The sequence below is a fragment of the Triturus cristatus genome, chromosome 5_2 (assembly GCF_964204655.1).
Source record: "Triturus cristatus chromosome 5_2, aTriCri1.1, whole genome shotgun sequence".
Lineage (NCBI taxonomy): Eukaryota > Metazoa > Chordata > Amphibia > Caudata > Salamandridae > Triturus > Triturus cristatus.
This window is the reverse complement of record NC_140588.1, coordinates 138,778,063-138,805,678: the sequence shown is the minus strand read 5'-3', so window position 1 is coordinate 138,805,678 and position 27,616 is coordinate 138,778,063. Positions and strand designations below refer to the sequence as shown.

At 47.4% G+C, this 27,616-nt stretch overlaps 1 protein-coding gene across 3 annotated transcripts in view; it reads right to left on the bottom strand.

The window, feature by feature from the left end:
• ANKS6 (ankyrin repeat and sterile alpha motif domain containing 6) overlaps positions 1-27,616 on the bottom strand; it is a 357,792-nt gene that overhangs the window by 5,327 nt on the left and 324,849 nt on the right. For all 3 annotated transcript variants that reach the window (XM_085606907.1, XM_085606906.1, XM_085606908.1), the window contains exon 15: positions 21,127-21,223. In XM_085606907.1, the coding sequence (XP_085463033.1) occupies positions 21,127-21,223 (97 nt within the window). The remainder of the gene's footprint in view (positions 1-21,126; positions 21,224-27,616) is intronic.

Here is a 27,616-nt window from a genome sequence, read left to right as displayed (position 1 = left end):
ATTTAACCCACGGATGTTCCACGTTAAGAAATTCAAACTGGACATATGATGACAAACCCAACAGGATGTAAAAGTACAGTAAAAACAGAGCAGCGCATCACAATCAATGGCACTCAGTTGCGGTCAATAGAGCTGTGCGGCTGTATACTGGCTATAAATATAGGAACGAACCCCCCCAACCCGCCTCCCACACCAACCCCCCAATTAGGTTGTAGAAATCCCACTCCCAACAACTGAAAGAAGATGGTAACATTAGGGAATCCTCCCATAGGGGCGCAGTACCACCAGTGTACTCCCCTGCAAAGACAGGGTGGCCGAGAGAACTGCAGAGAGCTGTGCCTAATACTTAATAAACAGGAATGATAGCAACCCATCACACCTAGTGGTCTGGGCACACAAACAGTTTATACATCCCAAAATGATATGAGTCCCGCAGGGCCCAGCACAATCCAGCCTGCTGTGCACCCAACTACATCCATCTAGCCAACTCCCCAAGACACAACATCCCCCATGACAGAGGAAACTGAGACACAACTATAGTGAGGAACTACCTTTGGCTCAGCATTTCAGAAATCACATGGGTCCCCTCTCGGCATGGGGCGCAGCTGCGCAAGTGATGGAGTCCCCCAGGCCAGAATGGGTCAGTCATTGTCACTCAGCCGGGCCTCGGTCAAGTCTGCAGACGTGGAGCTCTGTTTGGACTTTTTGCCTCCAATGTGTTTAGCAAATTTTAGGGCAGGCTTGGCATGCGTAAAGAAGTGCGCAGTTCCATTGTGGGTGACTTTAAGCTTGGCAGGATATAAAAGTGAGTAGGGAATTTGAGCCTGCAGTAGGAGACTTTAGCAGGCAGGAATTCACACCTCGCCGACTGCACCGCGGGCGTAAAGTCAGGGTAGAATGAGATCTGATTGCCCTTGTGTGTAATAGTTCCCTTTTCTCGTGCCAGGCACAGGATAAGATCGCAGTCCTGGTAGTTCAAGATCTTGGCCAGGATAAGTCTGGGTGTTGCTCCGACTGGGGGTTTGGGACCCAAGGTACGATGCGCTCTCTCTACCGTGAATACCGCGGATAGGTGGGTGTCAAAAAGCTCACAAAGGAGGTCCGCTATGTAGGTCTCCATATTGACAATTGCGGTCGTCTCCGGTATGCCTGTGATTCTCAGGTTATTGCGGCGTGACCTGGCCTCCAAATCTTCATTCTTGGCCCGGATAATGCCTAACACCTTGTCCATATGTAAGAGTTGTTCCTTGGTTTCAACTTGGAACTCGTGGAAGTCCGAGGCCCTGTTTTCAAGCACATCCAGCCTGGTCTCGTGCGATCTCACCTGCATCTTGACAGCATCCAGTTGGGTAGTCAACGCGTCCAGCTTGGTATCGATATTCCGCAAGCTAGACCTCATCTTGAGCATCAGAGTGCGTAGATCCTCCCCACGGTCCTTCATCTGGGATTCCGATGCCCTCTCTGCTCCCGCTTCTGGATCGAACTCAGTGAGTCTCGTGGTCTTCCTCTGATCAAAGGTCAGCTTCGGCTACTTGGCGTCTTACTTCCCAATGGCGTACACAAGTGCTGCTGTCATTTCCTTCAGGGCCCCCTGACTGGAGATAAGCAGTAAACACGATTCAGGACCACTGCCACACCCGCAGTCTGACGGGTCGTGCACCCCCCAGCCGCAGTCCAGCGGGTCTCAGCTCACATCGGCTGCATGGAGGTCCGTAGAAGGGGTCCCACCATCTGAGAGCCCACACCGCCGATGCGCAAAGGAGGGTCGCGCTTGTGCCTCAGAGAGCAGGCTCCCCCAATTAGCGGAGTAAACTTATCAGATCCAGCAGATTGCAGGCATGGACCGCAGTAGTACTTGAGTGCGTGCCCCACACCTCCCTGCCAGTTTTGTAGTGTCAACTGACGCCGGGCTTCACAGCACCCACATAACAGCACCGCCACCGGGGCTGCCACATACTTCGTATTAGGGGCACAAGATGGCGCCTGGAGGCTGCACTCAGCCGCCGCCCGCCCAATTCACTCCAGGGTCGCTTATGGTAGGGAGTCTAATTGCGCCAAGGGCGGCGCTGGACTACAACGCTGCCCTATGGGCTCACAAGGTGAGGCCAGGTGTCAGGTGCTCGCAATGCAAGATTTCAGGTCGGCGCTGCCTCCTTCCACACTGCAGCACCGCCTCGCCGACACCACGCAGCACAGTCGGGGCTTGAAGCAGCGTTGTCCGATTAATATTAGCGGGCGCGCACCTCACCTCTTCCGGCGCTCAGCTCCCACCTTCTCGGCCTCAGGTGCCATCACCCTGCACCCGCTCCAAATGCAGTCCACAGTGCATGGAGCGCCTCGGGCTCGATTTGCAAACCAGTCCGCCCACTCACCGGAGGATCAAGCGCATCCGGCCAAGCCTCCCACCGCTCGGGCACAGCTCTCGTTACAGACACTGCACAGGGAACCAAGGCAGCCCTCACGGTTCACGGCATTCTGGGGTGTGCTTGGGGCTATATTTAGCTCGGCAGCAGCTCTACAAATGCCAGGATTAATGCAGGATTAGTTCTCGGCCAGCGGAGCGCGCTCAGAGAGCGGCCATTTCGCTGCTCAGCAGGCCATGCCCCCCCGACTATGTACTTTCTTGACGGTAGTGAAATGATTTAGCCAGGGCTCTACTCACTGGTCAAAGACCCACAGTGCTACCTTGGAATGTAGGTGCCACTCATGACAAGATGCAAGTCTTGGTGGTGGGGAAGGACCCTTCTCTGTGGAGCCAGCTTACCTGGCCTCCATGTTTGGGGACTATCTGTCCCCCACACCGGAGGTCAAAAGCCTGGGCATCTGGCTGGACTCTGGTCTTACTATGGCCACCCAGGCAAAAAAAGTAGCAGGGACATGCTTTGGCCTATTAAGAGCATTAAGGAAGACTCTGAAATGGCTTCTGGCAGAATCAAGAAGAATTGTGGTACAAGGCCTTGTACTTTCACAACTTGATTACTGCAATTGCTCTACTTGGGCATTCCGGCCTATGTTGTATAAACATTACAGCTCAGTCAAAATGCTGCAGTTCGCATTCTGTTGAATACTCTCAAATCTGAATCTGTAGGGACAGCACTGGCAAATCTTCATTGGCTCCCAGTAAAGAGAAGGATTGAGTTCAAGGCCCTTTTCATTGCACAAAAGATCAAATACTCTCAGAGCCCTCGTATTTTAAACCAGTTAATTGTACCACACAACAGCTCACGAGATATAAGATCAAACAATCACTCCCTCCTGGTGATCCCAAAGATCAAAAGAACCAGAGGTGGAGAACGATCCTTTACATACTTGGCATCTAAATTGTGCGATTCCCTCCTCATACATTTGAGAGCAAACCACAATCTCCTGAGCTTTAGAATGCAATTAAAGATGCACCTGTTCAGTTAGTCTTCCCAAAACCTCTTATCATTAGGTCTTCTAGCGCTGGGAAACCCTAGTTTTGGTAGCCATGCGTTTTATAAAACTAGGTTAAATAAAAAATAAAAATAAAGGGGGGCGTGGCCAACCATCATGGCCGCGTGGACGTGATCCGGATCAGCTCTGTGTTGAGCCCAACATCTAAAGGCTCTACAGTGCAACACGCATGATGAATTCGGTGTGCAGCCCAAGCCCCGGGTGCGCTGTCGCCAGAGGACACTTTTCCACATAAAATCCTGGCTGGAGGAGCGGCAGCATAGCTGTGCGCCGGACTGAGCCGGGAAGCAGTGGACTGAACAACATGGTGCCTGACCCGCGTCACTCTAATCGGCCAGGCTGGGCCCATCCCCCCGGGGAACTCACCTCAGACTCACCACTGGGCCCTACGAGAGCAGTATAGGGGGGAGCCTCCCCAGCACCACAAGATGATGCCTGTTCCTAAGATAGCGCCCGGTGGGACTGCGGCGAAAAGAGAGCCCCAAGCTTGTGGCTGAATTGGCGGCGAGAGTTGGTGGGAGCGCACACATGATCCTGCGGGGAGGGGGGCTGCCTCCAGGTAACTCACGTCAGCCTCATCACTGGGCCCCACGGGAGTTTAACGGTGGGAGCCTTTCCAGATCTACACGACGATGCCGGACCTTGAGTTGGTGCCCAGAGGTGAACCGAGAATATTATGCTGGAGGCCGAATCAGCTGCAAGAGTTGACTAACTAGAGGGGTGCAGACCTTGAGGTGGTGCTTTCATGGAAGAGACTCTGCAATAAGTTTGTTGAAAAGAAGCGGTTGTAGGCAGCGGAGTGCGACACAGGGTCACACCGGAGCACTGTGATACAGGTCCTGTCCTATGGGTCAACAAAAGGGAAACTTGAACGGCGGACTGTAGTTTCTGCACCTCACGCTAGTTTCATATGCTGTAAGAGTCCTGCACAACAAGCCCCGGCACCAGCCGTCAAGTGATGCCTCTGTGTTCCAGATCCTAAATGTAGGAAGAGGTAGGCGTGCGCCGGGTAATGAAGTTCAAGATATCGATATAATATTTAGAAAGTCTTGATTTCTGATTGATTTATTCACACGATAAAAGAGCATTAAACTCAGCCAACACGTTTCTTTCACACATGGAGAACTTCATCAGGGCTTAGGTAAAGCAAATAGTGTAAAAATAATGAAGAGATTGTACACATAGGATGCTCCAGGAGAATGCACAGGGCACAGAGCGGGAATTCCCAGGGCCAGGTTTGACCTTTGAGCAGAGATCTTGAATAAAGCGAGGTAAGTGTAGGTAAAGAAGATAATTGTCCACAATGGGTGCTCCAGGTAATAGTACTGGACGCAAGGCGGGAATTCCCAGGGCCAAGTCCGACCTGAACGCGAGGATCTTTCCGGTGTCGACTGCTCGTCTCAGTATCACTGGAACCTCGCCCTGGGAATTCCCGCTCTGCGCCCAGTGCATTCTCCTGGAGCGTACTATGTGGACAATCTCTTCATTACTTTTACACTATTTGCTTTACCTAAGCCCTGATGAAGTTCTTCATGTGAGAACGAAACGCGAGTTCAATGCTCTTATCGTGTGAATAAATGAATCAGAAATAAAGTCTTTCTAAATATTATACCGATATCTAGGACTTTCAATTTTTTTTTTTAATGTTTTATTGAAATTTTAAAGATTACAGATACTTGTAAGGCAACATAAGCAATTTACACTCCATGCATGGTGTCACCGAATCGCTATAGGTACCAGTTCTCATCGCTCATATGTTTAGCCTCGTACCCATCCCTGGCACAACCGTCGTACCAGATTGGATACAAGAATAGCATTCAGTTCTTGCGCTGCATGGGATGCATCCTACTCAACGACTGCATAGTTTCAAGAGTCCCATGTATAAGTCCTTCTGTTATATCCTCATGAACTGGCTAACAGACATAGCAGTGTAAAAACAGTTAACACCCAACAATCCCAACTCAGACCGGCGCTAGTGATGTCCCCATTCCACCCCCCATCTTATCTTCCCCAGTAGCCTTGCCCAGCATTACAAATAGGCTATTATCCCCCTACAATGGCATTTATCATTTTCTCCCCTGATGATGCTGCGAAATGACATGTATATGTAGCATGAAACATGAAACATGGAACAACGCGGTCACACCCGACTATAGACTCTGGCTTCTACCCTGGACCTACGTCTCTCCCCTCAGGCTGTCCACTCATACGTTCCTCTTCACCCTCTGGAGTGCCTGGAGTAGCCCTTCCCATTGAGCCGCTATTGGCTCCTTCCTTAATCCCAATGTCTCTTCCCTTCTGATGGCAGTCCCCTGTGCCCTAGCCCATGCATAGAACGAGTGTCCCCATGCCTGCACGTGGGGTGGGTCCCGTGCCTTCCAACGTCTGGTGAGTAATCGTTTGGCAACCGCTATTCCCAGATCCATAAACCTAGATGTCACCTTCGTGGCTGGGGTTCTGCGAAACTGGTGCAGCAGATACACCTCCCATTCAAAGGGCAAGGTACGACCAGTACTAATATGCAGCAGTTCACTAATCGTGCTCCAGTAAGTGCGTATCCTGTGGCAGCTCCATAGCATGTGGACAAGACCCACCCCAGGTTCCATGCACCTGGGACACACCACATCTGCACGGTGGAAATACCTATTGATAGCCTCCGGCATGAGGTATGCTCTATGTACTATGAACAGCTGAATCTGTCGGAGCCTCATATTCCTGGGGATGCACACTGGCCCCTTCAATACCCCTTCCCATTCCCTGTCTTCTAATGGCCTCCCCAGATCAGTTTCCCACTTGTGTCGGAGTGGCTCCAGTGTAATCGCTGCATGTGTGCGTAAAGACACTGCGAACCAGTGGACCAGGTCTCTACCGCGTCCCATAATGTGGAGGTATTGTATGGTAAGGTGCTCGTTTGGCTCCGTGGACATGTCCCCCCATTTAGCAGTCAGAGTTGCAACTAATGAGCGGTGCATGAGGAATTGCCCTGGCGGAAGTCCCTCTTCCTCCACTAAAGAGTCGTACGTTGCCAGCGAGCCGTCTCGATACAGGTCTCCTAAAGTCTGTATATCAGCCTCCCTCCAACGCGCCAGGGCTAGAGAGGTAAGTGCCTGTGTCCCGCTGGGAGAGCCCTCTAATGTTAATGCAGGTGCATAGGGGATCAGAGTTCTGGTGAGAAATAGGCCTCTGCGATAACATTTATATGCCACCTTCAGGAGGAGCGGTGTTGGCGTCGCACGTTTGACAGCTGGATGGAAAAGCGTAAGAAGCCGTTCCAAAGAGTACGGGGGCATCACAGTCGCCGTGCCATCCTGACCCTTATCTGCAAACCAGCGAGCGATCCACTGCAGCTGCGCTGCTAAGTAGTAGTGCTCTAAGCAGGGCGCCGCCAGCCCCCCTTGATCTGTGGGCAGATGTAATTTCGCTAGTGACAGCCTGTGTCGGCTACTCCCCCATATGAAATCCCGGAGCAGTTTAGAGAACGTGGCAAAATAGGCCGCCGGTATGTATAATGGCAAGTTGGCAAAGTAGTACAATAGTCTGGGAAGGATCACCATTTTGGACAATTCCACCCTGCCCGTGACTGTCAGCGGCAACGTGCCCCAGAAACGCATCTGTGACTTAATAGCCGTAACAACTCTACCCACATTTCCGTCAAAGAGGTCCAGTGGTTGACGGTATATCTGTTTTCCCAAGTATCGGAAGGTGCCCTCCTTCCATATCACTCTCATTCCGTTAAGCGTGTACCCAGGATCCTGCCTCCCCTCTCCGAACGCATATATACAGGATTTGCTGGCGTTGACCTGTAGTCCCGAGATAGCTGCAAAATCCCGCAGAATGAGGGCCAGCTGAGCCGGGATATTCTCAATATCTCTCACGTAAACCAGCAGATCATCCGTATATAGCGACACCTGATGTGTTGCGTCTCCCAGCGGTATACCGTTTCCCACTAATACACGAAGGGCCGCCGCTAGAGGTTCAATCGCCAATGCAAACAGGAGTGGCGACAGTGGGCACCCCTGCCTAGTTCCCCTGCACACCGGCACTGCTTCAGATATGTACGGACCCAACCTTACCCGCACTGTGGGGTTTCTATACAAGAGGCCTACCATTTGTAAAAATTCTGCCCCTAGATCATAGTGCTGCAGTAGTGTCGACAAGTACCTCCATTCCAAACAATCAAAGGCCTTCTCTAAATCCAGCATTAAGCAACCCGCTCTGGGCCATTCTTTGACGCCTTCTGCCGCAGCTCTAAAGAATCTCCTCAGGTTCAGGAACGTACTCCGCTTAGGCACAAACCCGTTTTGGTCGCTGTGGATTAGGGCTGAGACCACTGGCACCAAACGCTCCACCAGGACTTTGGCGAGTATTTTCTAGTCGACATTCAGAAGTGCCAGCGGTCTATAAGATCCCAAAGCCGTCGAGTCTCGGTCAGGCTTCAGCAGGGACACCAAGTACGCCACGCACATTGAAGGGGGATGTGCGCCTTCCTCCAGTGCTTTGGAATAGAGCGCGTGTAGTTGCGGCACTAAGGAGTCTCGATAGGCTTTATAAAATTCGGCTGGTATGCCATCCGGCCCTGGTGTTTTCCCGGTTGCCAGGGATGCAACAGCCTCTCCTATCTCTTCCAGGGTTAAGGGGCAGTTAAGCGCCTCCTGATGCTCAGCCGAAGCTGTAGGCAACTGGGTCCTTTCCAGGAATACTCCTAGTTCGAGGTCCGAGCAGTGAATTTGTGACCGGTACAGCTGTGCATAGTGGTCCACCATGACCTTGTGGATCTCCCTTTGCGTATACACCAGTTCTCCCGCGCTTGTGCGTATCGCCGCAATCGGAGCACGAGTATTATCTTGCTTCAACAGCCAAGAGAGTAAGCGGCCCTCTCTGTCCGCTGTAGCGTGCGGGCTGTATGGGCTGCATAGTTATGGCACCGCAGCCATTCTAGGAGCTCTGCTAGTTGCGTCCGAAGGCCCTCCAGGCGGCTCAACTGTCTACCTCCCCCCCACGCTCGTATTGCAGTAATTGGGATTCGAGACGAGCGATAGCCGTCGACAGCTGTTTCCGCACGTTCCAGGTGGCACCTAAGCAGTGACCTCTGATTGTTGTTTTGAGGGCATCCCACTCTGCCAGCGCGCTACTGGCCGTGCCTTCATTCAGTTCAAAGTATGTCAGAATAGCCGTCCCCACTGACGAGCGGAACTTGGGGTCTTCCAACGCTCTATGTGGGGATAGGGGGTCGATCAGCTACCCAACTGATGTGAATCTGCAAGGGGTTATGAACGTAGTGTGTCCGGCCTAAATATTCCGAGGCCTCGATTAATGGTAGTAGAGACTGGGACCCCACCACCCTATCAAGCCGGACATGCAGGTCGTGCATCACGGAATAGTAGGAGTAAACACGGTCCGCTGGACGGAGGACCTGCCACACATCCAGCAACACCCAGTGTGAAAGCCAGTCCGTGAGCGCCTGTGCGTTGGACATCGCAGTCATGACCCGAAGAGGGGGGAAGGATACTGAGTTGAAATCGCCGCCTAGCAGCCAGGGAAGGCCAGAGTATGGTGTGAACACCTGCGACAGCCGTGTCAGGAATGGCGCTTGATGAGCATTTGGAGCATATATCGATGCCAGCAATATGTGCTGACCATTAAGCATTCCACGCACCAGGGTGTATCTGCCTTCCGGGTCTACTACCGTGTCTGTGCTAACAAATGGGACACCTGCCCTCACCCAAACGAGTGTGCCCCTAGCATGCGCAGAATACACAGTGCCGTACACTTGGCCCCTCCAGCGCCTACGCACTCTATCGAGCTCCAGCTGTGTTAGGTGTGTCTCCTGTAATAGGGCGATGCCAACTGAGTGTCTTTGAAGATAAGCAAATATGGAATATCTGCGCGAGGGTGTGTGCATACCGCATATACCGATATCTAGGACTTAATTACCTGGCGCATGCCTACCTCTTGCTACATTTAGGACCTGTCCTATGTGTCTCCGAGACCCCTCTTTTGCCGTTCCCTCTGGTTGATTTCGGGCAGCCTCCCTGCTTTCGTCTGTAACAGTCTCAGTAACTGACCTGTCCAGGGCAGCAATGCGCTAGCCGGGGACATAGTCCATATGCCGCCGAAAAAGACTCAAACTAATAATCTCCAGCTACTTTGCTCCAACTGAGTCCCGAGCAGAGAAGGAGGGGGGAGACCACGCAGCAGACAGCATGGCGTTAACCAGGGAAGACCTGCTTGCGACTCTGCAGGAGTTCAAGAAGGAACTTAGGGAAGACATAAAGGCGGATATCGGTGCTTCATTCGAGGTTTTCCGATTAGAGGTGGGGTCGAAGCTGGTGTCGCTACAGGTGGACGTGGGTTCGGTGGGAGCCCGCACCATGGATCTAGAAGCGAAATGCCAGAAACTCGAAGGGCGAATGAAGCCTCTGGAAGAGGGAACTACCAACCTGCATACCCAACTGCACTCCACCCTGCTAAAGTGTGAGGACTTGGAGAATTGTTCTAGCATAGACAATATACGAGTGCAGGACCTAGAGGAGGGAAGCAAGGGACCCGACCTGGAAGCCTTCATGGCGGGTCTCTTCTACTGCATTCTAGGTGACAAATGTTCGGAAGTCCAGTTGGAACGAGTCCACAGGGTGGGCCAGCGACAGCAGGGGAAAAATGGGCGTCTGCGAGACATCCTGGCCAAATTCAGCTCCTTCAAAATTAAGAAACTTGTCCTATAGAAAGCTAGAAGCAGTGATATGGTCACCTTTCAGGGAGCTACATGCTCAGTCTTCCAAGATGTAGCTCAAGCCACGTTGGCGCACAGGCAGCAGTTCAGACCGCTCACAGTGGCATTGAGGGAACACCAGATGTACGTATCTTTTTGGTATTGCCTTTTCGTTCAGCAACTAACAGCATCACTTTACCGAAGCGGAGGGGGCAGTGACATTTTGCTTGGTCTCGGAAGATCATCGCCCTCATCGGCAGCGACTTCGGGGAGGGAGGGCCTGGATCACTCGTCAGAGCGGCGCTCACCGGGTCCCTGGCAGACACCAAAAAAGGGCAGCAACTAGACGAGACGCTGAACGTTACAGGTATACGGACTCAAAAGCCCTCTAACATGATAACCTGTTCCCCATAGCCTGTTGAACACTTGGGGGTCCTGCCCTGAGGTGGACAGGACTCTGCAGGGGGGTGCCCCTAAGCCTGGTGTCAGGGGGTGTAAGTTACTTATGCAATGGGGACCTTCTCTGCCAAAGGCCCAAGACTTTCTCGCTCACTCCTGTCCAGTAGTAGTACGTCATGACAAACTTAGTGTCAAAATAAATAAGCATGCAGGGCTCTTGCTGCGGCCCTGGACCTGCCCCTAGTGCAACCAACGGTGAGATCTTTCGATTGCTTTGAAAACTTTTTCATCAAAAGTTCCGTTTTATGTTCTGTTGTAGGTTTCAGGGTGCTGGGGGGAGGATGGGGGTTCTCCACCCCGGAAGATGTACTCCCCACAACTGACTTAATGCCAATTAACTGTATGTCTTGGAACGTTAGGGGACTAAACTCCCCTAACAAGAGACAACGCCTATAAAATTCTTAGGGGACCATCATGTCCACATAGTGGCTTTACAGGAAACTCACCTAAAGAGAGGAGAGGGCCTCCGTTTGCGCCACAAAACCTACCCCTTGATATTCAGGTCCTCGGACACTAATAAACAAATGGAGTCGCTCTCCTTCTCCATGCTTCCATCCCCTTTCAGTCCCATGAATTAAAGGCTGACGAAGCGGGGAGATTCCTTATGGTTAAGTGAGCTAAGATGGGTCGACCGTGCAGTACCGCCACGGTCTATGACCCCAACTCTGGTCAGTCAGACTCTCTCCTCACATTCCTACCAACTCTGGAAAGTTGTGCCACAGGGGACATACTCTTAATGGGAGATTTTAATCTTATCTGGGATCCTACTGTAGACACCACCCAGCCACATAGAGCAACAGCAGGAATTTTTAGCAAGACCCTTAAATCTTCCATACAACGCTTGTGGTGGATAGATAGTTGGAGGGCCCTCAATCCCTCAACACATGACTATTCCTTCTTTTCCAACTCCCACTGGTCATACTCTAGGATTGACCACATCTTCATTAGTCAGACGCTCCATCAGACGATATCCGGCGCTCAGTTGCACCCGATATGTCTCTCGGATCAGGCAACTCTAGAACTTCTGATCGACTGGCCCACGTCCCGCTCCAAACTTATAAGATAGTACTTCCCCAACATCCTTGGTAGGGATCAGCTTCTTCGAGAGGAACTTGATCAAAGAGTTCTTCACCAATAATGACCCCAAAGACGCCTCTTACTTAACAAATTGTGACGCCTTTAAAGTGGTTAAAAGGGGTAAACGCATTGCTTTATCTTCCACCCTGAGGAAACAACAAACTGGGGAGCGGATGACTTGCAGGTCGCTGAACAGACACACAAGGAAGCCCCATCTGTACAAACCTTAAGGAAAGTGACTGCTCCAAAAGGGCAACTTCAGGCAATATATACTAATAGGGCGAAAAAAAAATCTTACGCCTCCAAGCACGAGGGTAAGATGGAAATGATAATATAGGCACCCTGCTGGCCTGTCAACTTAGAGCTAAACAAGAGAAGGACTATATCAAACACATAGTAGACGTTTATGGTGCACACACTATAGTGAGGAGGAGAAAGCGAGCACTTTCCGCGATTTCTACAGAACACTGTATTCGACAGACCCCTTAATATAACAGGACCAATCCTGCTACCAGGACTCACTAGAACTCCCACAGGTGTCTCCGGCCACCAATGATGCACTCAGTTGACCCATCTGTGGGAGGAAGTCCAAAAGGCGATAGATGCCCTAAAACTCCAGAAGGCCCTGATAGGTTCAACGCCCAGTTCTACCAAATGTTTGCGGGTGAGCTCACTCCACACCTGACGGCACTCTTTAATGAAATAGCAACATCTCAACAAGTCTCCCCCTCAATGGGTGAAGCGCTAATCACTATAATCCTCAAAGGAGGGAAAACCCCCCAAGAATGCACTTGGTACAGGCCTATTGCGCCTTTTAAACCTAGACACGAAAATATACTCCAAGATTGTGGCCAGTAGACTAGAAGACATTTTACCAAACCTGATCCACCCAGACCAATCAGGGTTCATCAAGGGATGGCAGACCCATGATAACCTGCGTAGGATAATTCATCTAATCGATAAAGTACGGACGAAACATGTCCCAGCGGCCGTACTCTCATTAGATGCAGAGAAGGCCTTCGACAGTGTTTTTAATGTGCACTCTACGAGGTTTTGGGTTCGGTGAGATTTTTCTGGGTATGGTGAAGGCCAACTATTCTTCCCCCAAGTCCCGAGTTCTTGTCAACGGAGTAGCTTTGGATTTTTTCAACTTATCTCGAGGCACTCGACAGGGTTGCCCCCTCTCACCCATGCATTTTGCCCTCTGCATTGAACCTCTGGCAGCGAATGTTAGAGCCAACCCAGAAATTCAGGGGATTAAATTCAGTCAGACAAGTATAAAATCTTACTCTTTGCAGACGATGTTCAGCTCCCCATCACTGAACCTAACCTATCCCTGGCGGCTATACAGACGGAACTTAATACATTTGAAAAAGTAGCGGGTTTTAAAGTCAATCATTCTTACTCAACCTGACAATGCCCCCAAAGATGATGGCTGCCGTCACGGAGACTTCGCCTTTCCGATGTGTACACATATTTGGGCATCCAAATTACCCCTAATTCAACTGACCTATATAAAGCGGACTCCCCCCTCCCCCTACTGCGGCAGCTTAAATTCGATTTTTAAAAATGGGCCTCCACATATAGAACATGGATAGGTTGAATAAACGCGATCAAGATGAACGTGCTGCCTCGCCTTATCTACCCATTTCAGGGTCTCTCAATCATGGTAGACAGAGAGCTGTTCACTGAGCTGAAAGTGATGGCAGGGGCCTCCTATCTCAGTGACTACTGACCAGACAGGGCCTAATGGGGGGGCTATCTCTCCCAGTACAGAGCTGCACAACTCCAGGTCCTGGCGGAGTGGTCTCTTAAAGCCTCAGAAAAACACTGGCTTCGCATGGACCGGCAAGTCGCAGGACAAACCATATAGAACCTGCCTTGGAAACCAAAACAAGACAGGCCAAAAAAATTATACCTTAGCATCCCCACAACCACTACTCTTCAGGCATGGGATACCGCCACCAAGACATTGCCCTTGACGACCTTTCCATCCACTTACACCCCCATCCATTTTAATCCCGCTTTCCCCCAGCAGGGACAGAAGGTCCTTTTGACAGATGGAGGGATGGTGGGTTCTTCATGCTGTCTGATCTTTTCATCTGAGGAGAACTACGCTCCTTTACAGACTGTGCCACTGTCTTTAAACTTCTGCCCACAGAAGAATATCATTATTTCCAGTCAAAACATTGGGTGGAACAACCCCAGATGCGGATGGCTTCAACCAGAGACCTGCTCCCAATGGAGAGATTCGTTCAAGCCGGAGGCACAACTAAGGGCTGCATTTTGTTTCTTTACGCACTTCTTCCCACGACATAGAAGGTTTTGGGATACCCTTTTGCCTTACCCCATAACAAAGAAACAATGGAGTTCCCACTATAAAGACATTTCTAAATGCAACCATTCCATGTTTCTAAAGGAAACCCATTACAAACTTATGTTTGATTGGTACTTACACCCCCAGTGGCTACACACTTTGTTTCCAAACACTTTAGACAGATGCTGGCGGGGTGTGGACTCTTGGGCAACTTCCGTCATATATAGTGGGACTGCCCTTCCATTCAACCATTCTGGAAGATAATTCTCTCTCAGATTAAACAGATTCTGGGATACCCTATCCCAGACTCTAGAGCGTGTTTTCTTGGGGGTACAGGACCCGAGTCTGAAGCACCAAACCCTGGGGGACCGCTCCATCATGTGGTTATGCCTGGGGCAGCCAAAATGGCAGTTGCAGCAGCCTGGAAGAAACCGGAGCCCCCTCTCTCACTCAACAGCATACTCGACTCTGGCGAGCCCTGGCGCGAATGACAGATATCATAGTGGACTCCCGCAAGGGCTTTGATTATATCTGGAGTCCACTAGTGGGTTATCTGTCGGAAGGCTTGCCACTCTTTGCCTGTGGCCCTAGACTAAGGGCCCTTCACCTCTTTCAAATATAACCCGGTCGACCTGGTAGAGGTTTCATGGGGAGCCGTGGCTCTAAGGGCTATCACAGTCCCCCTCATGTGTGGCCCCCCACTCTATATGGGCCGGAAGAATCGGGCCCTGTCGGCCCCCCTGGCATTAATCAACGTCCGCTCTTTGCTCTCCTCAATGACTTTATGGTAATGTATAATGGATTCCACTGGACTGTTTATTTGTTTCACATTTTGTTTATGTTGTTAGCTCTCAATCATAGCGCCTGGGCGGAACAAGAGATGTATAGATTGCATACTAAATACAATGTGATAATGGGACGTTTGGGCCTGGAAACGTTGAGTTATGCCTAGAACTTATGGACTCACTGTGTATTGTCTATAGATACCTGATGATCCTGGCATGTGTCAGAGCTCGGTTGAGCTTCATAAGCTGAATTTGTTTTGTAAAAACCAATAAAAAGATATTGACAAAAAAAAAAAAAAGATTGCTCGGACGTCATGTGCTCAGTTAGTCCATGCTGGCATTCAAGTATCCTGCCATGAGGTTGGCAACCAGAGCAATGGTCTGGTGCACTAGCCACCTCCAGAGATGGAGAGTGCCCTCGGCAAAGGACCCCACACCAAGCAGCTTGTTGCATTACCGTGACAGTGGTGTTTCCCGTGAGAACCTACAAGAGCCTGCACTGATGGACGATAGGAAAGTTTTCAGGGCCAGGTAAATGGCTCATAGCTCCAAACGTTTGATGTAGACTCGGCCACTACTGACGACCCTAGTTATCCACATCTCCCCAGTGACTCATCTACCCCCTCCCCCAGCCCCCCCCCCCCCCCAAACCAATAATGATGCATCAGTCACCACCATTTGCTTTGGGTGGGGAAGAAAGAGTGGCCTGCTGCAGAACAGATTGTGATCGGCCAGCTACCACTGCAGATCAGTGTCGGAGAGATGGCCTAGATGTTGAGCTCACTGGGACTTTAGGTTCTACTTCAGGGCTTGCAGGTGCCACCTGGTATAGTTGACAGAGAGAATGCACAAGGCCGGGGGGCAAGACACCTCAGTTACCCTCACCTGGATCCAGGATCAAGGCTGAAGCATCTGGATCCAGCCTAAATGTCTTGGACTCGTTTAAGTGGAGGAAAGGCTTTGAACTCCACCATGTCTAGGAGCACCTCAATGAATGGAAGCCTTGGTGATGGGAACAGGAGGTTCTTCGGCTGGTTTATGGCAAACCCTAATTATGTTAGGAGTTCTGCCGTTGTCCATAGAAGGTCTGTGATGGAATTTGGGCAAGCCCACTTTCAGCCGCCACTCGTTGAGGTATGGAAATACAGGAACTCCCACATCTACAAAGATTGGCAGCAACCATTACCATCAATTCTGTGAACATCCCAGGTGCGCTGGTGAAGCCAAAGGGGAACACAGCAAACTGAAAATGCTCCTCACCCACCCTGACCCATAAGTAGCTCCTGTGGATCTGCCGGACGAGTATATAAAAATATGCTTCCTGTAAGTCCACGGGCATCATCAAGTCTTCTGGGTACAGGTCCAACATGATCTGAGCCAATGTGAGCATTGTGAATTTGTCCTTCTGCAGGAAGACGTTCAGGCATTGGAGGTACAAGATAGGCCTGAGGCCTCTGTCCGTTTTCAGAGAAGGAAGTAGCAGGAATAACAACGCCTGCCTTTCTCAGAGTCAGCTACCTTCTCTCTGGCACCCTTGGCACTTCCTGAAGCAGGAAGGACAGATACTTGACATTAATTTGTTTTGGTGCAGGAGGGGTTTTGGGTGGGGAGCAGAGAAAATGTAGGGGTTAGTTTTTTTTTTAACAATTTGCAAGACCCATCTGAAGGACGAGATGCACTGCCAACTCAGGAGGAAGTTCTAGATCTTGCCTCCAACTGGTTGAGCTGAAGGCAAACTAAAGAGGGTTGCTGGCTGTTGTAGCAGGAGGAAAGGAGCTGGAGGACAGGTGCCCCTGCAGGCTTGCGCGTTGTTTGCCAGATATGTGGCCCTAAAAGGACAGGTTACTGTTGCATCATTTGCTGGGAAGGCTGTCTCTACCTATATACCATCACCCTGGAGTAGCCCCTAATTTTCCAGAACCGGAGTTAGAATTGTCTTCAACGGACGCAAGGAATGCAGTGTAGCTGTGCTGGCTATAAAGCGATCGAAAACAGAGCGATCCAAAGAAGAAGTGAAACCATCAAAAGGCATATGTATTAGCAATGCCTGTGCATCACCAGAGAATCTAGATGACCTAATTCAGGCGTGTCTACAAAGTTTAACACTGGTATTGACTGCCAGACAATGCAGTCTATGGTATCCAAGCCTGTGTAGAAAACAGTTGGTCGCATCCAGCATGTCATGGATAGTTTGAACTAAGGAGGCCCTTAGAGCTTGCTGGCCATTTCGCAAAGGGCATGTGTATATTGGTCCAATAGACAAACTCAGTTTATGAATCGCAGTGCCAGGCTGGGAAAGTAAATATACTATTGCCAAACACATCAATCCTTTTGGATTCTCTATATAGGGGTTTGGTCGGAAAAGATTAAGGTTCACCTTACTGGTTGAGGCTTGTACGTAGGGCGCTTGGTGAAAAAATCTGGGTCATCAGGCGCCGACCTATGTTGAAGCCAAGAATATGGCTTCAACCAGGGAGCCATCAAAGTATCTGTGTTACTTACGGTGTTGACACCCTCACGCCTTCTTTTTTGAGTCAGAGTAGCTTGATGGAGTAGACTCACTCTTCGCTTTCTTATGCTCGGTCTTACCAAAGATTTTGAGCGGGAAGTGGAGGTTTCAGGAATGGCTCCATGATCAGGCCCTTGACTTGAAGTGGGATCTGCACAAAGACCATGACTACTGCTTGTGTTTGGTGACATACAAACTTTGCCTCCCAGTTTCAAATTGAGTTCTGGTGTATTAATGAACACTTGTCACGCGATTTTAAGCAGAGCCTAAAATCGTGGAGATCAGGCATCAACTGCACACCTCCTGTGGGTCCACGACCGACGATTGCTACCTGCAGTCAATGCACAGCTACAATCCTGTTATTTTTGTCGGGGACATTGTTCCCTAGCATTCTGTGTATAAGTGTTTTGGAGCAGTTGAAAGACCAATAAAGTTGCAAGTGTGGCTCCGGATCCATATCAGAAGACACAAAGAAAGGAACTGATGCCAGCATGCAGGGGTGCCGCTTATATACATGTCTGCTCTCTAACTTTGTGGGTGGTATGGAGTCAGAGGCGAGCAGCACAACAGCACCTATTGGTGCACTAAAGCACTGCTACAAAATTGTCCAGATCCAGTTTGATGCCTACGGAAAATATTCTAAGGTGAGCATCTGCAGTTAGAAGTAACCATTAAAAACAGGTTTCCATTTCGCAGGAAATAGTCTTCTTGAGACTTGCAGGAGACCCCTCACCTAAAATCTGGCGTAACTAGATGCAAAATGGCTAGGATGGTGGAGAACAGACTCCAGCAGCCTAGAAGCAACCAGTCTGTCAAATTTAGACACTTCAGCTGCTTTGACAGAATATTGTCATTGACACTGCTCCCACCAGCACGATAGGAGCACTTTCTGTGGAAATACATCGCAGACAGGCTGCAATGTTATGGCCTCCCACCCGGCATTATATTTGCTTTTTTTAAACATCCTCCCACAGAGGGGATTTATTTCTTAAAATAAAAAAATACAAACAAACAAATATTCCTGATGTGAAGAGAGTTTTCTCAAAGGGTCTAGAAGACACCTTTCCATTTAACTTGGTGATGACAAATTGGACAAAAGGAGCAACGGTAGACCGGCCAAAACATTGCAGTGCTTCTGATGCTGTGTTGGTACAGGACATGAGGCATGTGCTGAAACCAATGGGTTTCCCAAAGATGAAGCTGGCGAAGGCTGAGCCATCAGAAACCAATCAGCTCCCCAAATGAGGCTGGGAAAAGGGGAGGGAGGGGTGGAGGGAGAGAGGGCAGGATGTGAGGATTTTCAGAAGATTCCCCATTACAGCCCAACTCTAAACGATGCCCTTAACCTTCTATCTGGAATGTGTGATAGTCTTATTTGTAAAATCGCTATCTTAATGTTTCTTTCTTGTGAAACAGGTTAATTGTTAGAGGTCTAAAAATACACCCCCACCATAATCATATGATTAGCATGCAATACCTCAAGTTTGGCCACTTAAAGTATTTCTTTGTACCCAAATAATAAAAGCACAAGAATCAGACACCACTGCTCTTTTGTGTTGAAGGGATTAAGCTTCGTAAAATAGTTAATTAATGTAAATCTTTGACAAAAAGTAGGCTCTCAAGAGGTGAAAGAAAGGGGTTCTAAATGAATGGAATCAGATGCCACAATCCTATTTCTAGCACGTGTTGGCCTGAGGGAATCCCTCAATGAAAAACTGAAATGTGTGACTGCAGCTCCCACAAACATACTCGGAGATTAGAGTGACTTTGGTCAAGGTTTTCCAGAACTGTTAATCGGTTTGTCTACACCCTCTTTTTCCTTGTGAACTCCTTGAAGGCTCTAATTACTGTACGGTATCTGAAAGTGGCCAACAACTTCAAAATTCTGAAAAGTTTGTATAATTTTTTAAGGATCCCCATTAACTTGATTCTAGCTGTCCCAGTTTCTATTTTTTCTAAATCTGGTACACCGCCTAGTCCATAGAGTACTCAATCTACTGAATACAGGAAGAATGAAGTCTTGATACCAAGTCAATTAACAAGCAACAACTGTAGGAGCTCGAGCTGAGGCTTTCGTACCCTTCTTCATGAAAGTTTTCAGCCTCTGATAACCCAAAACAAAAATAGATTTACCAATGTTCGCACATATTGAAAAAGCAACATGTGTGCCAAATAGATACATTCCCTCAACTAAGCAGGGCTTTCCCTCATCAAAGTCCCCCAATGATAAGCACCCCAAACTTATCATTTCTCCCTTAGAGGCAAGCATATTTGCCACTCATGTCTCTCACTCCATCTCTACCATACAATAACGTCCCGTGCTACAAGTCTCACCATTTTGTGTTGTTGCAACATTCATCTTAACCTCCATGATCAGTGATTCTCCCTTGCACATGCTTGGATTTGTGAATTAATGCCAGACCATTGTTACCCCAATGACTCTACTTATGTTGTTTTCTATTGCACCTCTTTTTAAACCTACACTGATTACTCTATACCACCTCTCATCCTTCCAGTCTACCTCCTCCACACTTGACTGCCCAATCTATTTGGAGGAGGCACTCCACAAGACCGTTCCAGCCTACTTCAACAGACGACTTTCCTTCTACATCCCCAACCGCCAGCTCCGCTCCGCCGACCTCGCACTCGCCACCGTCCCGCGCATCCGAAGAACAACCACCAGCGGGAGATCCTTCTCCCACCTCGCCGCCAAGACCTGGAACACCCTCCCACTGAGCCTACGACAGACCCAAGACCTGCTGACCTTCAGGAGGCTACTCAAGATCTGGCTGTTCGATCAGTAGCGCCCCCTCCCAGCGCCTTGAGACCCTCACAGGTATGTAGTGCGCTCTACAAATGTTTGATTGATTGATTGAGGAGTGAAGAAAGTCCAAAGAAATCAAAGTATTGGCTTGCAGTGCCCAGACATGGCAATGACCCATCCAAAGAAATCAATAAACACCACAGTGGGGGCTCTATGGAGTCAACAAAGAAGCTGTAATAATATGGCCAAAAGAAATTAGTAGGGGGGGGGAAACTACATGGTCCACCATATGTTACTAGTGATTGAAAGAGATCACAGGATTCAGTTCTGTAAACATGTATTTTTAAGAGGAGGAGGAAGGAAGAGAGTTCAGGAGGAATGAATGGGGGTGGTGTATCAGAAGGTGTTCCAGCCCTACCAGGGCCAAACAGTGAAGATGCCCCAGGAAAATGCACCACCTTCAATCCTTCACCGAGACAAATGAACTAATGCCATCAAGTGCTGCCAAGTATATGTGGATATTAAACATCTACAAATGACTGGGTTTAGGCGTTCTATCCTTTAGATAAAGTTTAGATTCCTTATTTACCATTATCTAGCAGCTTGGCAATAAAATAAATGAGGTATAGTCACAAATATACTGGAGTCACCATTGTGCCAGGGATGGACCACCATAATGACAAGGAGGTTTACAATATGCCAGGATCACAATTTTACTGCGTAGGGCCAAAATGTTAAACGATGACTGTTACACAAGGGGGAGGGGTGCTGTTATACCAAGGAGGCACCATTATGCCAGGGGTGGGCCACAATATACCACTCCCACCATAATGACCAGGGTGATCTATTATTACGTCACTCCTTGACTGGATACTTCATGTGGACTCCTGGTTTCCTACTCTGCTCCTACATCATCAATGAAGACCTCAATCTCAATTTAGAAACTTGGCACAAAACAGGCTCATCTTCTGTTTAATGAGGTTTTTGACCCATCGTAATGTAGTTGTATCTACTATCACTGCTCACCTGCATAAAAGAACAACGTATAGCTGCTATAAATATGTTACTCACTCTGGGTGCTGCCAGGTGGCCTGGTGTTGCTAGCGCTGCTCTCAAAGGAAGAGTGAAAGTTGTGTATGGTTTCCTGAAGAATCTGCCTCTCACGACCCTGGAGAACAAACAGCAAAAACCACCAGTTAATTCAAGGCAATCTCAACATCCTGGATGAGAAAATAATGCAAATGTTCAGGCCAAAACAAAATATGCAATTGTCATGCGTTAGCAAGAACAACATTTATATTGGTTGTAGGAATTTCAACCCACAGGGCTGTCCAATGTCGTACCAGTATCAGGTGTGGATTCAACAACACAACATTTGTATTTCATGCACAAAGAGGAATTCTTTAGAGAACAGAAAGAACTTGAAATATCACTGAAGGACTAAGTATTTTGAAAATCTCCAATATAAAGAAAGAGCGGTCCCATATGAGAACAATAGCCATAGGGTTAATGCTACAGTGAAAAGAAGCTTGTAGATTTTTTTTAAATACACATATGGGGCTGTATTTGACAATAGAAGTTAGTAGTGAATTCTGCATCATTCAGAGCACATCCAATTATTAATTGACCTTCGAAACTAACTTTGTAAATAAAATGCTTTTAAATGATTTTTTTTTTAAAGAATTCAGTGGACATTGAGTGTTATAAACTTTTCATTCTTTACCCACCCACAGTTCAGCATGCAGTCAGCACTACTGTTGGCATCCAAATCCCTGAGACAGATAGCTGATGGGGTCAAAACTACTGCATTGATTATGTCAGATCTAAGTACAGCCTTCAATGCCGTATTTCATGGCCTTTTGGAACGGCAGTATCTGGGAGATGGCCCTGCGTTGGATAGCCTCCTTTCTACAGAATCACACCCTTCAGGTGGTTCAACAACTATTCTTGTCAGAAGCTGTCTTACTGCAGCAGGTTGTGCCTCAGAGCTCTGCTCTGAGCCCCACGCTGTTCAATCTGTACATGCGCCCCCTTGCTGATGTCATTGAGCGTCATGGCTTTAACATCGTATCGTACGCCAAAGACACACAGCTTATTATCACCCTGTCTCAGCTTAAGGGAGCCTCTGCAGCTAGGCTGAGCTCTTGTCTGGCCGATTTAGCGGAGTGGATGTACCACAGTTGCCTCAAGCTAAATGCGGGAAAAACTGATGTTCTCTTAGTAAGGGAACAACCATCTATCTGGTCCTCTGCTTAGTGGTCGGATGTACTCGGGCCAGTGCCGACTCCCAAGCTGTAAGTGAAGAACCTCTGCATCTGGTTTGATAGCTAGATCTCCTGCCTGGTAGGAAAGTGTAAAATTCTGAGCTTTCTCCCAGAGGCGACCAGGAAATCAGTAGTCCAGGCACTGGTCATGTCCAGGCTGGACTACTGTACCATGTCATACCTAGAAACCTCACAGAGTAGATTGGCAAATCTCCAGAGAGTGTAGAATACAGCAGCATGGCTGCTGATTAACATCTAGAGGTGGCTGTCCATTGGGTCTGCCCTTGCCAAATTACACTGGCTTCTTGTGAGGAGAGAGTGTCCATTAAAGCGATGTGTATCTGTCACTAAATCACGGATGGGAAAGGCCCCGGAGTCTTACATCCCCTAGTTAAGTCTTATCAACCTAGCAGACTCCTTAGATCTGCTGGGGCCTCACTCACTGTTGATCCCAGGGTGAAAAGAGCCCACATGGGTGGCTGTTTCTTTGGCTTTTTGTACTCCAAACTGTGGAATACCATAACTTTAGATCTGAGAAGGAAGGGCCTGAATTATTTTTTTGTAAGAAACTTAAGAACTGGCTCTTTAGACAACCATAGGGCCAGTCCAGCCTGTTATTTAGGGGTGAGAACTGGAGTTAGGATGATTAGCGTGGGACACTCCGAATGGAGTAACCAGGTGCTTTATAAAACATTTATTATTACTACCCGAGTTCCTTAAATCCTACATCTGGAGTGAGCTGATCACCACTCACCCTTACAACCTGGGGTCTTAAGTGCCCAAAGGCAATAAAGTGGTCTTACAAATGGAGTGGAATGCTATGGTGTAGTGGTATGCCAAAGATAAATTTATGATTGGCTAGTCTAACGAAATTTACTATAGCTCTGCTTAAGACTCATTTCATAGCTCTCGACTTAGAAAGTATGATCAAATTAACCTGATTCTCAAAATCTTCCAAAGCTTCAGTTAGAAGCAAACCATCATAAAAATTGACTATCATTTAGATACTTACAAAAGAAAAATCCTCCTTAACTCTGTTAAAAATGAGAATTTACATAAGTTGCAAAAGTCGCAGCATTTGAACGCCAGAACTTCTCCAGTTTAACAATGCGACATCAATCTAGTCCTTGAGATTCAGCTCACCATGCTTGAAATCCCTCACCACTGAGCTTCAAATATTGCAGAATGGCACCCAATTAAAAATCTTGAAAATCTTCCTCTCTAACAGAGCTTTGATGCCTTTTAATTGCTCAATAACTACTTCCCTTTCCCTTCCTCTTCCATGTTCCCAACCCGTCTTCACCTCCAGTATCCAAACATTTATTATTCCAGCCTGTACAAACTGTTTCACTGAACTTCTGTGTAGAAGGCACTGCTCTCTGGAAATATCTTTGTATCTTTTGGTGGCTCCTCCACTTATGCTAAAAATATCTTGTCAAGTGCTATAATGCTCATCATGGTCAGGTCCACATCAGAGGTAACAAAGGAGTAATAATAATGACAACAGTAATAACCATACTGACCGCAGTGATACAGAAAGGATATGGAATTTATTTCTACAGTAAGTGGCCATGTTTGAATAAAGACAAATGATAGTTCAGACAGGCTGTCCGATCATGATCGAACCCAAGAATTCTGTTGTCATGTAGAGCATCTATTCTCTTCCTGTCTGAAACCGCGAGAATGCTGCAAAAACATCCCCTAAGAAAGTCTGTTAGTTATACAAAACAATAAAAAAGGATGAGTTGTGAGCAATACTTTGCCATTCGAAATATTACCTAGAGTTCATCAGGGGAGAGAGTTTACAGCTCACTTCGCCAGGATGTGAACACAATTTCTTGAGCGACAACTGCTTATGTACACTTCCTGGAGATTACATTTATTTATTCCATTTGCAGAGCGCAACTGTCACCTACGGGTATGCTGCCGCTGAGAAAAGTGGGCAGGTACCGCTGCTACATGTAACTATCCAGAAAAATAGCGGATTTACATAGAGCAGAACCATGTCTTTAGAGCTTTCCTAAATTGTAACAGGGCTGTAGCTGATCTAAGAGTTAGCGGCAGCTTATTCCAAAACTGGGCCGTTTTGACTGAGGAGTCCCGACCCCCTTGTCTTGCCTCCCAAAACGTAATGATGCAGACCAAATTTGCAGTATTGGAACAGAGATGTTGCTGCTTCTTGTACTGCATGAAGGGTCTAAACTGTAATCATAACCACTCTAAACCATTCCAAAGAGGAGTTACATTGAAACATCAACTTTGACCATTCTTGCCTAAATGTTACTCACTGGAGGGAACATTTGTTCTTGCTGCCATCAAACAGAGTTTCAGAGAACAGATGATTACTTTTGCAAACTCGTAGGCTAAAAATGTTTTACAGTTCCCATTGGAAGTATCTGGATTGATTTCACTGAGAATATACTCTAAACACGACTACCACAGACACTTCACCAGGTTAGACCAATATATACCTTTGCTTATACACACATACACCTCTAGCTGCTCACTGGAAGACCTGAATCTAAAATTAAAGGGAAATACACCAATCCAAACAGTGTTGCCTCCCCAACTTCATAAGTATTACTGATACAGACAGAACCACGCATAGGTTTGCTCGCTTCTTGAGATATCAATCTACTGGACAAACAGTATTAAAGACATGAGAGATGTATGAATGTAAACAAATACGAAAGGCATAAGTACCCCATGCCGTACATTATAAGGATATTACAATTCACCAAGGACTTTCATAACCATATAGAGGGACGAGGCTGAAGGCCGAGTTCCTTTATAAGGTTACTTGCAATATCCTTATCATGTATGCCAGGGGGTACTTTATCCCATATAATACATGGCCACACAATCACCTGTCCCACATACCAACCTTAGTGCAGAGCTCTTTCATAAGAAACAGCGAGCATTCAAAAAGACTCAAATAAAAACCTTGAATGCAAAATTAAACGCATCAAAAACCGGTTAGATATTTATTGCAAACAGATATTAGAAACAGTTCAATACAAGTCAGTTTAAAACAAAAAAGCTTCAGTAGCTCGGAATGTGTAGAAACATGCCGAAAGCTTTTCTCTAAGGAGTGCAAAAAATTAAAAAATTCTGCTTGTCATTGTAAGCTATTAAAATAGAGCAGAAGTAGGAAAAGCAACCTTCTGTTTTTGCTGCTTTGAACAGCTGCTGCAATTATGCTCCATGACCGGAATGATCTTTCACCTTGGCTGCTGGCTCTGGCAGCAGACATTGTGACGTCGTAACTCAACTGTAATAACTTACAATAGTCGAGTTCTGACGTCTTTTCTTTATAATCGGCGACTGGGTGCGTCACTACTCACCCATTATATATAGAACTTTAAATGGGTAACAGTGAACTACGGGAATGTTTTTACTGAGGGGTTCTGAGTGACATCAAATAGACAACAATAGTGAATGTTGAATTGTCTATGATGTGACTCAGAACCCCTCGTTTAAAACAAACCGTAATTCCCTTTTTACCCATCTATAATTTTATGTTATGTATGGCCCACAAAATCATTTACTCATGCTTTCAACTACTACGCAGGAGCAGAGGAGTAGTGGGTGAGCCATATATAACATGGCCTCCGTTATGTATCGCTGGTCAAATGGTTAAAAAAAAAAAACGTACCTGCCATCTTTGACCAACCTCCACCACCTTCCCTTCCTTTCTTCCTTCTGCTGCAACTGTGCTTTCTGCTTTCATTCACAGCAGACAAGCACAGCTGCTCTGTCAGGTTCCCAGAGAGGGCCTGGAAAATCTTGACACCATCACAAAAGTGAATAACCTGTTTATCAACTGTTGTGATGTCATAGAAAGGAGTTAGGACTTTCAGAAACTGAATTAAACGATAGAAGCCGTCTATATGAGCCATAAATAACAAAGAAATGAGAAAGTCAGGTTTATACAAGGATTACAGAATCCCATATACTATAAAGCAATTGCACAGATCAAGACCACTTAAGGAGAGGGGGAGGGAGGTTAGTGATGGGGGGGATGGGGGGGGGGGGTTAAGTTAAAATCAATAAAGTCAACCAGCATATATGTATATAGGCTGACATGCGGAATGCAATGTGACACAAATACAACACATCAGTATACTTGAAATGTACATTAATGGTAGTCATATAAGGTACAAAATGTGGACATGTCATAGGTAAACATTGCCTCCTGTTGGTGTAATGAGTAGCATGACAATAAAAATGTAATCTAAAATATGCTATAATAAATAATTTTTTTAATTGATCTGCAGAGACATTCAATTCACAATCAATCTGAGTTGCATGCTTTTCAGGTGATTAAATTCAATATTTATGTACTCATGGCGCAATCCGAGAAATGGAACAACGTTCTGTGGAATTTCAAATTCATTACATATTCCTCACCGCAGACTCTCTTACTGCTAGTCATGGGAAAACCTGGCTGCAGGCCAAGGTAATGGAACATCTTTGAACAGCAAAGAATTAGAACTGTTGAGAGCCGACACAGATGCTCATCCAAAAGGCTGCACCGCATTACTTGCCCACTGGTTCCCTACAACTCAGGCCATTTCATGCCTATGCCTACAGAAGAGGGGAATAGTGGGTGGGCTTACCTACAGAAAGAGTAAAGACTACTGGTTTTATAATGAATCCTTGCATATAAATCTTGCATGCATAGAAAAGTCAGTGCAGAATGGTTGCAGAATAGCGCTGAGGAAGCCCAGAGAGGGTGGTACTGAGATGCAATCTTGGCTTGAAAATATCCTCTGGTGGATGGAGAGACAACCAGCAACCTTGTAACAATCAAGGAGAAAACAGGCATTAACTGTGCCAAAAACACTATTGAAAACTACCTAAAAGAAGATCCCAAATGCATCCAGTTATTTCAAGATTTGAATTGGGATTCGAGAAATGCAATGCACTCACCTTAAATTGGAAAGCTGCAAAACTGTCCCTTATGTAGGCAGGACGTTAATTGAACTGTCTCTAAATGCTCGAGTTGCTATTAGCATGTGATAACTACGGTTGCCTTCCATTCTCAGTTCGAGGAGCAGGGACACTGGGATTCCCGTCTATGTTTGTGGGTGGGCTTCTGAGAAAGGCTGCGATTGACCTTTGTGCCAAAATGCTGAAGTTCATTAAGCTCTATTAACACCTTCATCAGATGGTCAATATGCAACATATCACCCCCACAAAGTGGTAAGACTCAGCACTGTGCAATCTCACACACACCTTCAGAGAGATCTCAGGCAGGATCAGGTCGGCTCTGTGGGGTTGAAAGCAAACAGCAT